This window comes from Ranitomeya imitator, chromosome 10, assembly GCF_032444005.1.
Source record: "Ranitomeya imitator isolate aRanImi1 chromosome 10, aRanImi1.pri, whole genome shotgun sequence".
Taxonomy (NCBI): domain Eukaryota; kingdom Metazoa; phylum Chordata; class Amphibia; order Anura; family Dendrobatidae; genus Ranitomeya; species Ranitomeya imitator.
The window spans coordinates 53,819,880-53,832,780 of NC_091291.1; the positions used below are offsets into that span (position 1 = coordinate 53,819,880).

Sequence of the window (12,901 nt, forward strand, 5' to 3'; positions counted from 1 at the left end):
ATAGCAGGTTTTTTACTATTTTTAACATTAGATTTTTTTTACTATTGATGCTGCATAGGCAGCATCAATAGTAAAAAGTTGATCACAGAGGGTTAATAGCAGCGTTAACGGAGTGTGCTACACATAACGGCATAACGCGGTCCGTGAATGCTGCCATTAACCCTGTGTGAGCGGTGACTGGAGGGGAGTATGGAGCGGGCGCCGGGCACTGACTAGACGGAAGTAGGGAGGGACTAATTCTCAGCCGGGCTGTGCCCGTCGCTGATTGGTCACGGCCTAACGGCCGCGAGCGATCGGTGACGCGGGATTTCCGTGGCAGACATACAGACAGACAGACAAACAGACGGAAGTGTTCCTTAGACAATTACAGATATATAGATGACAATTAAAACCAAAAATATATATCTTGGTACCGTATTAGCCAACCACTGAGGACTCTCAATTCTAATTAAAACCAAAGCAAGGAAAATCAACCTTCCTTTTTATTTATTTTTTGGCTAATTTGCCCCATAATGGCCTAGAGTTATACTTAGAAACCTGAAGACTATAAGTGGTAAATGTCTATACGTCAGGGCAATAATAACAATCATGATAAGCCCACAGACCACATCCAGGCAACTAAAAAAAAACCCAGATACATGTATTGGTTATTACAATGGCCCGTTATTTTCATAGACTGTGTCTTTATGGGCATTGACAATCCTGAGTAAGCCACATCACCCAATCCTGAAAACACTTCTTGCTTCATATACAGAATGAGGTGATGATGATGACTTTATGAAGATTCCTCCCAGAAAAATTTCACATTGACATCCTTCATCTTCTCTTCATAGATTTTATCAAAATATTCACTCTGAGCTACTGTAAAATGGTTCTTCCAATCACCGGCTACACCTGTAACAAAACAGTACAATGGGAACAGTGCATTAATTGATAGAATAATGGTAATTTTCGTCAATTGCTGAAAGAAACTTCCTGTTTCTTTTGTTTCCAAGTTTTTTTTTAAAGAGTAACATTTATTCCAGATTGCTCTAATATGACCTGGGCTTCATAATTCTCCAAGCACAAAGCCACGACAGGGCATCTATAGATTTCTTTGGAGCCCTATTATGCGTCTATATACCTAAACTTTAAATAAACTCAAGCAAAGTGTTTTTAAAAGAAAGTGCATGAATTGGACACCAAAACAAAAAGGAGCAGTGTCATTGGATTCAGTGTTATGAAAATAATGAAATCATACATCACAGAAATACATGCACACAAAACTACCAGAAAAAGTTCATACAAATAACATTCAACTAAAGCACCTCTCCAGTGTATTTTCTATTTCAGCCCTGGAGTAGTGCTACTAATCTAAGATCCCTTACCCTAGTACTATACTTACAAGCCTCCATCTTCAGCTCTTCCTGGCACCACTCTCATCCTACATCGCCATGTTCTGAAGACCATTTCTGACTGACCGGAAGTAAGGCCTCGTTCTGACTTCATTCTGGCTCTATTAGACTTACATTAAGTGTTGAGTATCAGCAAACACTGAAGTGACCTGGCAGGTCGCAAACTACTGGAGACTGACTGGAGCGGCGCCGATAAAAGTTGAAACCCATAGCTGGTAAGTAGAATACTAGGGACAGGGGACTTAGATTGTTAACACCACTCCATCACTGCACTAAAAATGGTGGAATGTTGCTTTTAATGATATTCTAATACAGTGCAATCAGTAGACAGCTACCGGCATCCTTACAGGCACTTCTATAGAGGACCAGTATGAGAGTATCACGATTTGACTAGGTTTTCAGTACGCTTGAATTCAGTACATTCAATAAGACCACTGGATGCAGTGAGAAGGGGAATCATGCAGAAAATAAAGTCCAGATGGAGTCCTGCTGGCTATGGAAGCTGAGAGGAGTCAATCATAAAAACATCAGTGGGGGTCATAGAGAACCATGGCTAAGTGTGTGGAGAGGGATACAACAAACATAAAGATAAGGAGAATAGTGGAAAAGAAGAATAGTGGTGATGGTCCCTTGGTTGGATCATATCATGGCTAATTATCATGGTAACACAAGCTCAAATCATTAATAAATAATACATTAAATAAACATAGATACCATAGTATGCATAAAATAAGCCACAATGTTTATCAATGAGCTAACTCAAGAATAAATAACACATGAAACACAAAACATCAAACTTTAATCAGGTATTTAAATATCCAAACCAAGAATCAATCAGTAGCCAAGACTACCGAGCATAGCTGTTTGACAAAAACCCCCATAACAAACACCGTGACAAAAAATAAAAATTGGGAAGTGAAGGAAAGTGGTGATCTTCTTTCATCAAGACGGGCAGAAAACCCCTCAGCATCAGGGATAGATTCTTCCCACCAATTTTCACTGTACCAATGGAAGAACAGCTGACAATCTATAGCTGCCCTGCTACCAAGGGCTAATGATAGGACCTGCATGTGATGGTCACAACTGACCTATGTGAACCACCAATTATATGGGGTCCTAAAATATGTCCAGGTACCATTATAACCATGTAATTACCTCACGTTGATATTACCTCAAGAAAATAATTGTGATAGAGAAAGAACAAAAGGGGGAGATAGGAGAGAAAGCATTTTGAATATAACAAAGGAATTAGTCATAAAATACAGTATATGGGGCTGTTATACCATACATGTCAAATTCAGGGCCCATATTAAAAATATATTTGGTCCACAAGAAAGTCTAAATGACTACTAGAACTCTGGTAGACAGTGCCTGCACTGCTAACACTAAAAAGCCTGAGTTTCTGGACAGCCACGCTCCCTGGTTATTACAAGGCTGATTACAACCCGCCCTCTAGTAATGGCTTCCCAGCTATGATGCACTTCATTATCAGCATTCACCTGAGCCAGAAGCTCCCTCATCTTCTCCCTATGTCAGCCCAAACTTCCTTTGTGCTCTCCCATATATCTCCACACACATAGTGCTTACCACCCTCTGTATCCTCCACAACCTGGGCACAGGTATGTTATTGAGCCATTGCGCTCATGCAATGATTTAATGCAGTTTGAAATAATCACAAATGGACATCAATGACCTGGGAAAAGTACTGTGGTGCCCCTGAGGGTCCAGTCGTCACAGAGGTGCTGCACCTCAGCCAGAGGTGTGGTACCCCACTCTCGGGTAAGGAGGGGGTACTACCCGGTATCCACATACTAGCATCCAACATCACACCATTCCAGGCCAGGGGATCTGGGCGAATCCTATCAAGGGAGGGCCCCATCCCAGGCTGGAGGGGAACTAGGTAGAGGGTGTGGGTGGAGGAAATAGATAAAGGAAGAGTGACATTTGGAAGTGAGGTGTTGTTATGGAAACAGGAGGGAGGAGAAGTTAGTTGGTAAGAGGGAGAGGAGTGAGGGAGAGGAGTCTGAAGAGTATGAAGGAGAAGAGGGAAGTTACAGAGAGGAGCTTGAGAGAGAAGGGGTCCTAGGGGCCAGGGAAATTAAGAATCCACCCGTGGCGCCCAAATCCACGCCGACTGTAGTCGGGTGGAGGGACCAGGTCACATTGGGAACCAGCCCCAGACTAGTGGAGAGACTGTAGGACTCAGCTAGCGAACTGGAGGCTGGAGTATCTGTATGTGCGACAGCCAAATCTACAGACAATTGCTGAAAACGCAGCCATAAATGGTCAAGGGGACCAGGAGGTCGTCACCTGACAGCACCGGAGGCTGCTGGCTTGGAACACTTTGGGTCAGGCGCCGAGAAGGAGGGTGTGAGCCAGCGCAGAAAGGCGACCTGGACAGGTTCACAAGAAGGGGGTCCCAGAAAAGTGCTCAATAACTACCTGAGAGCTGGACCACCAACCCGGAGGACACGTGTCACATCGGTGAATACTCACTCGTCCGTCGCCTGCCTCCGGCGTGTCTCCGACTGGGTCCCTCACCGATCCTCGCCTGTCTTCTCAGGCTTTCGGTGCATCAGCGCTTCCAGCTTGCGCAGTTGCACTGCTCTTGCCGCTAAGCCCTCTGGGAGGTCGTGACCTACTGGCTCCGCCCCATCATGGCGGCGCCCATCGGATATTTATTCTCGGCATCTGCACAGGTAAGACGCCTGGTTATCTTTCGCACTTACGCTAGTGTACTACCTACTGTACTAGCTAGTGTACTAGCTACTAGTTACTTCTGGTGTACTCTCCTTGGTCCCTGGATCCCATTCTCTGCCCGCCCTGCCATGTGCCTCCGCCATACCTCTCCTGTGCCTCAGCCATACCTGCCTTGTACCCCAGCCGTACCTGCCCTGTACCTCAGCCGTACCTATCCTGTACCCCAGCCGTACCTGCCCTGTGCCTCAGCCATACCTACCCTGTACCCCAGCCATACCTGCCCTGTGCCTCAGCCATACCTGCCCGGTGCCTCAGCCATACCTGCCCTGTACCTCAGTCGTACCGTCCTGTGTCTCAACTGTACCTGCCCTGTGCCTCTGTCGTATCAGTTCAGTGCCTCCGCCATACCAGCCCAGTGTCCACTCGTGCCTTCCAGTTCCGTTTATCCCTGCTTGTTATTACCTTTTTCTTTCCTCTCTTCCAGCATCGTGCCACTGCTCTGTCTCTGGTCCTCCTGGTCCCATCTACCACCCATATTCCATAAGAACCCGTTTGTCCTCTGCTCTCATCCACCGACTTCATACCCCAGTCTCTTCTCTCTCTTTATTTATCCTTAGTCGCCCCTTTGGCTCCAGCCGTTGTGGTTCCATCCCCCTTGGGCCTGTCCCTAACGCTCCCTGTATGAGGGTGGTCCAATCAGGTCCGCTCGACCTTGGAGGCTTTAGAACTATAACCCAGAGGGTCCACTTTCGGGTCTGTCCTTCGAGTCCTGATAGTATAACCAGGCCATGGATCCCGCTGGAGCCTCTGCTGCTCAGAAAGAGCTTGTCTTCTTACGGGAAAATCAGACCCGTATTATGTCTTTTATGAAAACTTTGGACCCTCGCCTCTCTGCGTTTCAGACATCTGATCCTGGGATCTCCTCTCAGCTGGTGGGTCTGCAACAGGAGTTGACTCAGCAGCCAGACACCCAGGCTCATATTCTCAGTTATATGGCTTCGGTGGACAACCAGTTGCTCTCCTTGCAGTCGGCCGCCTCTACTACCACCCCTGTTTCGGCTCCCCACCCTCCTCCCAGTTTGGCAAAACCACCTTGGTATAATGGGGACCCCAAACAGTGTGGGGGGTTTTTAAACCAGTGTCGCCTCCATTTTGAGCTACTGCCTCTGCAGTACCCTACTGTTTGGGCTAAAGTGGTCTTCTTGATTTCCCACCTGGAAGGGGACGCCTTGGCATGGGTTAACCCCCTCTGGGAGCGCGATGAATCTGTGGTCTCACAGTTGTCAATTTTTCTGGAGACTTTTCGTTGTGTATTCGATGAGCCGGGACACCTAGCTTCTACTAGAGGAGCTCTGTTTAACCTCCACCAGTGGTCTCTTACTGTAGGTCAGTACGCTATCCAGTTTTATACTTTATCTTCCTATCTTGGTTGGAATAATGAGGCCTTGATGGGAGACTTCTGGCGGGGTCTCTCAGGGCGAATTAAAGATGAGTTAGCAGGTCGCAATACCCCAACTGCTTTGGAGGATTTAATTTCCCTGGCTACTTGTATTGACCTTCGTTTCCAGGAGCGAGCCTGTGAGAGAAGACTTCTTCGTCCTCCTCCTTCCACTCGTAGACCACCCAGCCCTCGACTCAGAACGTCCTACACTTAGTCTGCACCCGAGCCAATGCAAGTCGATTGGATCAAGATGTCTGAACAATGTCGTAAGGAGAGATGCGCTCAGAACCTCTGTTTTTACTGCGGGAGTGCCTCCCATCTACTGCGGGCTTGTACAGAGCATCAGGGAAATTTCACCTAGGTCAGGTAAGAGAGGCCTCCCTAGGTGTATGCTATACCTCTCTACCCCTTACTCTGTCTATTCTGTTGCATGTACTAAAAGTTTTTGATCAGTCGCCTATGTAGACTCGGGCGCGGCGGGGAATTTTATTAGGCTCTAAGAGGTCATTAAATTTTCTGTCCCTGTGAGAACCTTAGAATATCCCTGGATCATTGCATCCGCGAATGGTAAACCCCTGCAAGAGACCATTACTCAGGTTACGCAAGAGGTGGAACTTCAGGTAGGGGCCCTGCATAAGGAGAAAATTGTTTTTTATGTCTTAGCCAGAATTTCTCATCCGGTACTTCTCAGCCTTCTATGGTTTCGAACCCACGAGCCCACCTTGGATTGGCATTCTGGTAATATTTTGCGCTGGGGAGAGTCCTGTAGGGCATGTTGTCTGCTGCCGGTGTATCCTGTTGGTGTTCCTCATCCTCTCTCTCTCATCTCTGGGTTGCCTTCTGTTTATAGTTCCTTTTCGGATGTCTTCGACAAGAAAGAAGCGGAGAGTCTTCCTCCGCAACGACTCTACAACTGCCCTGTTGACCTCTTTCCTGGAGCAATTCCTACTAGAGGAAGGATCTATCCTCTCTCTCCTGCGGAGACTCTAGCCATGTCAGAGTACGTTAAGGAGAATCTGGCCAAAGGCTTTTTTTGGAAATCTTCTTCTCCTGACGGAGAAGGCTTCTTCTTAGTAAAGAAAAAGGATGGTTCCCTTCGTCCTTGTATCGACTACAGAGGCCTAAACAACATCACGGTGAAGAACAAATACCCACTGCCACTTATCCCAGAGCTCTTTGATTGCCTGAGGGGAGCGCAAAAATGTACCAAGCTCGACATGCGAGGAGCCAATAACCTGGTTCGAATTCGTGCTGGGGATGAGTGGAAGACCGCGTTCAACACACGTAATGGTCACTATGAGTACTTGGTTATGCCGTTTGGTCTCTGCAATGCTCCTGCGGTATTCCAAGAATTTGTTAATGATGAATTCCGGGATCTTCTCTACTCTTGTGTTGTGGTCTACCTTGACGATATTCTCATCTTTTCTCCGAGTTTATCCATCCATCGATGAGACTTTCGTCAAGTTTTGCAACGTCTAAGGGAGAATCATCTATTCGCTATGATCGAGAAGTGTGTCTTCGAGCAGTCTTCTTTGCCCTTCCTCGTTTACATAGTCTCGAAGTCCAGTATGGAGATGAATTCCGAGAAGGTTTCCGCTGTCCTCAATTGGCCACGTCCCCTTGGAATAAAAGCAATACAACGTATTCTTGGCTTTGCCAATTACTATAGACAATTTATCCCTCATTTTTCCTCCATAGCCAAACCAATTTCTGCTCTTGCTCGAAAAGGGGTCAACCCCAATCATTGGACCTCTGAAGCTGTAAACGCCTTCCAGACTCTGAAACAAAGGTTTGCTATGGCTCCTGTGCTCCATCGCCCTGATGCTAATTGGCCGTTTATTCTCAAGGTTGACGTGTTGAGCTGTACCGTCCTGTGTCTCACCCGTGCCTACTCTGTGTCTCACCTGTACCTGCCCTGTGTCTCTGTCATATCAGTTCAGTTTCTCCGCCATACCTGCCCAGTGTCCACTCGTGCCTTCCAGTTTATCCCTGCTTGTTATTACCTTTTTCTTTCCTCTCTTCCACCATCCTGCCACCGCTCCGTCTCTGGTCCTCCTAGTCCCATCTACCACCCATATTCCATAAGAGCCCGTTTGTCCTCTGTTCTCATCCACCGTCTTCATACCCCAGTCTCTTCTCTCTCTTTATTTATTCTTAGTCGCACCTTTGGCTCCAGCCGTTGTGGTTCCATCCCCCTTGGGCCTGTCCCTAATGCTCCCTGAATAGGGGGTGGTCCCATCAGGTCCGCTCGCCCTTGGGGGCTCTAGAACTATAACCCAAAGCGTTCACTTTCAGGTCTTTCCTTCAAGTCCTGATAACAGGGCTTCTGGCTGGTGATTGTAATCTAAAGACTGTGAGTAAAGTGTGAAGACTGCAACCTGCTGTGTCCTCAGAATTATTTACTGTGTCACCTGCTCTGTATTACAACAGTTACCATCATCAAATTTAGCTTATAACTGCCCAGGGCCTTGCTCTACCCATGGGGAGCTGTACCATCTTTGCTGCGTCACCATCTGCCCCAGTGGACCTGAACTGCAGCGTCGGCCATTCATTGCCGAACACCACAGGTGGTGTCACGAATCAATCCCATATAACTTTTCCCCATGCTTTCATTTTTATTGCACGGTCCCGTGACTTCCCCAAAGAACTGCCTGACCCGGTTCCAAGTACCCCACGGCCCTTGTGGGCGTCGCAGTACCGTATGTTGTCTAATCCAAAAAAAGCCTGAGTCAAAGCCTCATTAAAAATTAGCAGGTCAATAAAATTTAGCTTTAACTGAACTACATTAAAATTGTTATTTCTTATCATGTGATAAATTAAAAAGACAATCCTAATTTGCCATAAATAGATTAGATTATTTGATATATATGAATGATCTAATCTACTTATGGCAAATTAGGATTGTTATTTTAATTCATTACCCCATAAAATTACTAACAATCCTAATTTGCTATATGTAAGTTTTGTATTGCAATCTATGACCCTTGCCTCCCATTAAATATAATATAGATTTTCAAGATGGAAACCTTAATTCACAGCATTCTGTAAATGTGATTTACATATCGATCAACAATAATCCACACATTGTTCACATTCACCACCTCACAAGTGGATCTGTCCTAGATTTTATGGTCAATATCTAGTAATCGAGAAATTGCAGGTTCAAGCCTTTCTTTCTCATCTACTATATAAAGCTGAATGTGTGTGTGTGTGTGTGTATGTGTGTATGTCCGGGATTGGCATCTGCACCGTCGCAGCTACAGCCACAAAATTTTGCACAGTCACACGTCTGGACCCCGAGAGCGTCATAGGCTAAATTGTGAGGCGAAATTTTAACCCTGCGCGTTCCAATTCACCAAACAATTTTGCCCCTATCTACATAATGGGGAAAAAAGTGAAATGAAAAGTGTTGGAGGAGTCGCAGCTACAGCAACAAAATTTTGCCCAGTCACACGTCTGGACCCCGAGAGCGTCATAGGCTATGTTGTGAGGTGAAATTTTAACCCCGCGCTTTCCAATTCACCAAACAATTTTGCCCCTATCTACATAATGGGGAAAAAAGTGAAAGGAAAAGTGTTGGAGGCGTCGCAGCTACAGAAACAAAATTTTGCACAGTCACACTTCTGGACCCTGAGAGTGTCATAGGCTATGTTGTGAGGTGAAATTTTAACCCCGCGCTTTCCAATTCACCAATTTTGCCCCTATCTACATAATGGGAAAAAATGAAAGGAAAAGTGTAGGAGGCAAATTGACAGCTGCCAGATGTGAACAAGGGGGACTTAAAGAATGAGACCGATGGTGCCAAAGAGTATATACCGTACAGTTGCTAAGGTGGGGCCTCGACATGGGATACTCACCACACACGGGGATATGAACACACACACAAAATGCGCCACACACTACCACGTGCTTGAACACATATTACCCTCAGCACACATTTCACCACAAATACACCAACCTCGCCACATAAAAGTCAAAACACAAAAGTCGCCACTCAAAACTCGCCACGCGCAGAACTCGCCACATGCAAAAACTAGGCTCTTGCAAAACTCGCCACAAGTGCAAAATTCTCCTCATGAAAAACTCGCCACACGCAAAACTTGCACACGCGGAAAAATTGCCACATGCACAAAAGTTGCAACACATGCAAAAGTTGCCTCACACAAAACTTGCACATACTCAAAAGGCACCACACATAATACTCGCAACGCGCAAAACTCGCCATGCGCAAAACTTGCTGCACACAACTTGCTACACTAACCTGTCACATGCAACTCGACACACAAAAAGTTGCTACACGCATGTTGCTACACAAAACTCATCTCACAAAAGTCGCTACATGCATGTCGCCACACGCAACTCAGCACACACAACTTGACAAACGAAACTCGCCCTAAAACACACACAAGTCTGGCATTATCCTTCAAAAATAAAAATCTGATCAATAAGCAGACAAACTACAAGAGCAACAAATGTACCATATAGGAAATACAGCAGCTGTCAGTCACATGACCTGTCTATTATGTGTATGTGTGAGCTAATATATACTGCCAGGGGGAGGGCTTCCTGTTGGCTGGGGATTTATCAGGCTGCCAATTTAGCTTACAAATACTGAGGTAAAAATACTGAGCAAATAACGTGTCAACGAGGTCTAATACAGGAGGAGATGACACACAGGTATATACTATATACAGGAGAGATGACACACAGGTATATACTATATAGAGGAGGAGATGACATATAGGTACATATATATACAGGAGGAGATGACATACAGGTATATACTATATACAGGAGGAGATGACATACAGGTATATGCTATATATAGAAGATGACATGCAGGTATATACTATATGCAGGAGGAGATGACACTCAGATATATACTATATACAGGGGAGATGACACACAGGTATATACTATATACAGGAGGAGATGACATTCAGGTATATACTATATATAGGGGAGATGACACACAGCAGGTATATACTATATACAGGGGAGATGACATAGAGGTATATACAGGAGATGACATACAGATGTATACTATATATAAGGGAGATGACAAACATGTATATACTGAGGTGATGAGGTGAAAATGAGAGGTGTGAGGTGAAAATGAAAAGGTGTGAGTGCAAAATGAGAGGAGTGAGGAAAAATAATGGAGTGATCAGAAAATGACAGATGTGAGGTTGAAATGACAAGTGTTAGGGGGGAATGAGAGGAGTGAGGGAGAAAATGAGAGATGTGAGGGGGAAAATGAGAGGTGTGAGGGAGAAAATGAGAGGTGTGAGGGGGAAAATGAAAGATGTGATTGGGAAAATGAGAAGCGTGATGGGAAAATAAGAGAAGTGAGGTGCTATAACTAACCACAGATATTTACTATGCCCAGGTAACGCCGGGCTCTTCAGCTAGTTTAGTAAATAAAAAGGAAAAAAGAACCTAGTGTAATTTAAATTATCCAGCACAGTGAACTCCGTAAAAAATATGCTGGAATTGCTGTATTTAGTCACTTTGCCTCCCAATAGAGTAAAAAGTGATCAAACAGTTTTTGTGCACACCATCAAAATGCTAAAAACAGCTACAGATTCGCCTTGTAAAAAATTGAGTCCTTACAACAGCTCCATTGTCAGAAATAAAAAAAGTTAAAATGTAATTTTCCTGTTTAGTGTGTGATCTGAAATGTCAGTCAGAATTTCTTTTTTAATATACATTGTTTTGTAAATGAAATGCTGCCATTAAAAACTGCAATTTGCCCTTCAAAAAGCAATCCCTCATATGACTATGTTGATTACAAAAAATAGTAATAATAAAAGGTGGGATGAACAACAAAAAGAGAAAAAAAGAAAACTGAGAAAGTCAAGGAGTGATAAATATTATGTTTGTTTCTACATAAACAAGAGTTATCAAAGGTAATAATGCAGTCCACCTAATTAACTTTCTCTGCTACAGAGTTATTGGGGCCAAGTCATTTAGACTCAAGCACTTTTGCAGAATTTAATGAGGTAGCCAGGACCCATTCTAGCTTGGCTCTGCTCCTTTTGGCGTAGCTGATTCAATCTGGTGTGAAAATCCCAAAAGTAGCAACATTTTTGTACAACTCCTCACTACCCAAAAATTTGGCAACTTTTCAAAGTGTTTTACACTAATTTAAATTAATTAATTAATTAAGGTACCTTCACATTAAGCGACGCTGCAGCGATACCGACAACGATCCGGATCGCTGCAGCGTCGCTGTTTGGTCGCTGGAGAGCTGTCACACAGTAACCCGATGTTTACCCTGGTTACCATCCTAAAAGTAAAAAAAAACAAACGCTACATACTTACCTACAGCCGTCTGTCCTCCAGCGCTGTGCTCTGCACTCCTCCTGTACTGTCTGTGTGAGCACAGCGGCCGGAAAGCAGAGCGGTGACGTCACCGCTCTGCTTTCCGGCTGACCGACGCTCACAGCCAGTACAGGAGGAGTGCAGAGCACAGCGCTGGAGGACAGACGGCTGTAGGTAAGTATGTAGCGTTTGTTTTTTTTTACTTTTAGGATGGTAACCAGGGTAAACATCGGGTTACTAAGCGCGGCCCTGCGCTTAGTTACCCGATGTTTACCCTGGTTACCAGTGAAGACATCGCTGGATCGGTGTCACACACGCCGATCCAGCGATGTCAGCAGGAGTCCAGCGACGAAATAAAGTTCTGGACTTTATTCAGCGACCAACGATCTCCCAGCAGGGGCCTGATCGTTGGTCGCTGTCACACAGAACGATTTCATTAACGATATCGTTGCTACGTCACAAAAAGCAACGATATCGTTAACAATATCGTTATGTGTGAAGGTACCTTTAGAAGAATAAAAGTTACCTTTACGCATGAAGCTTCCTTTTGTTAGGTCTAGTATTCCAGCTGGAAGTTGACTCCAATTTGACATTACATTTTCTTTCATGGCTTTGAAGGTTGAATGTTCGGCAACCAAGTCAATCTGTGCATCATCTAAATCCTGTCCTAAGAATTTGGAGATTCTCACCACACAGCCACGGAGATCCTGAAAAAATGACAATTATTTACACCCAAATATAGTGTATCATTCATATCACAGTACAAGTAATAAGCAAACTTTCCTTTTTATCACAAATGGTTTAAGAAACTATGTTTAATATTTAAACAAGCGCTGTGGAATATATTGGTGCTATATAAATAAAGATCATTATTATTAACTGTACAGGAATGCATTCTAATTCACTTAAATGAGTTGTACCAAGTTTGAAAGAAATCCCCTATACATAGGACAGAGGGTAACTTTCCGACTGCTGTGGGACCAACCCACAGGACCCCCACAGATGCCGAGAATGAGGTTCTGAACTTAGCACTGAGATCTCA

At 44.7% G+C, this 12,901-nt stretch overlaps 1 protein-coding gene across 1 annotated transcript in view; it reads right to left on the reverse strand.

Annotated features, from left to right (window-relative positions):
• Positions 1 to 464: 464 nt before the first annotated feature.
• LOC138651036 (sulfotransferase 2B1-like) overlaps positions 465 to 12,901 on the reverse strand; it is a 114,839-nt gene continuing 102,402 nt past the window's right edge. The window contains exons 6-7 of the mRNA XM_069740974.1: positions 12,386 to 12,566; positions 465 to 894 (exon numbers count right to left, since the gene is read on the reverse strand). Of these exons, the coding sequence (XP_069597075.1) occupies positions 776 to 894; positions 12,386 to 12,566 (300 nt within the window). The 3' untranslated portion in view covers positions 465 to 775. The remainder of the gene's footprint in view (positions 895 to 12,385; positions 12,567 to 12,901) is intronic.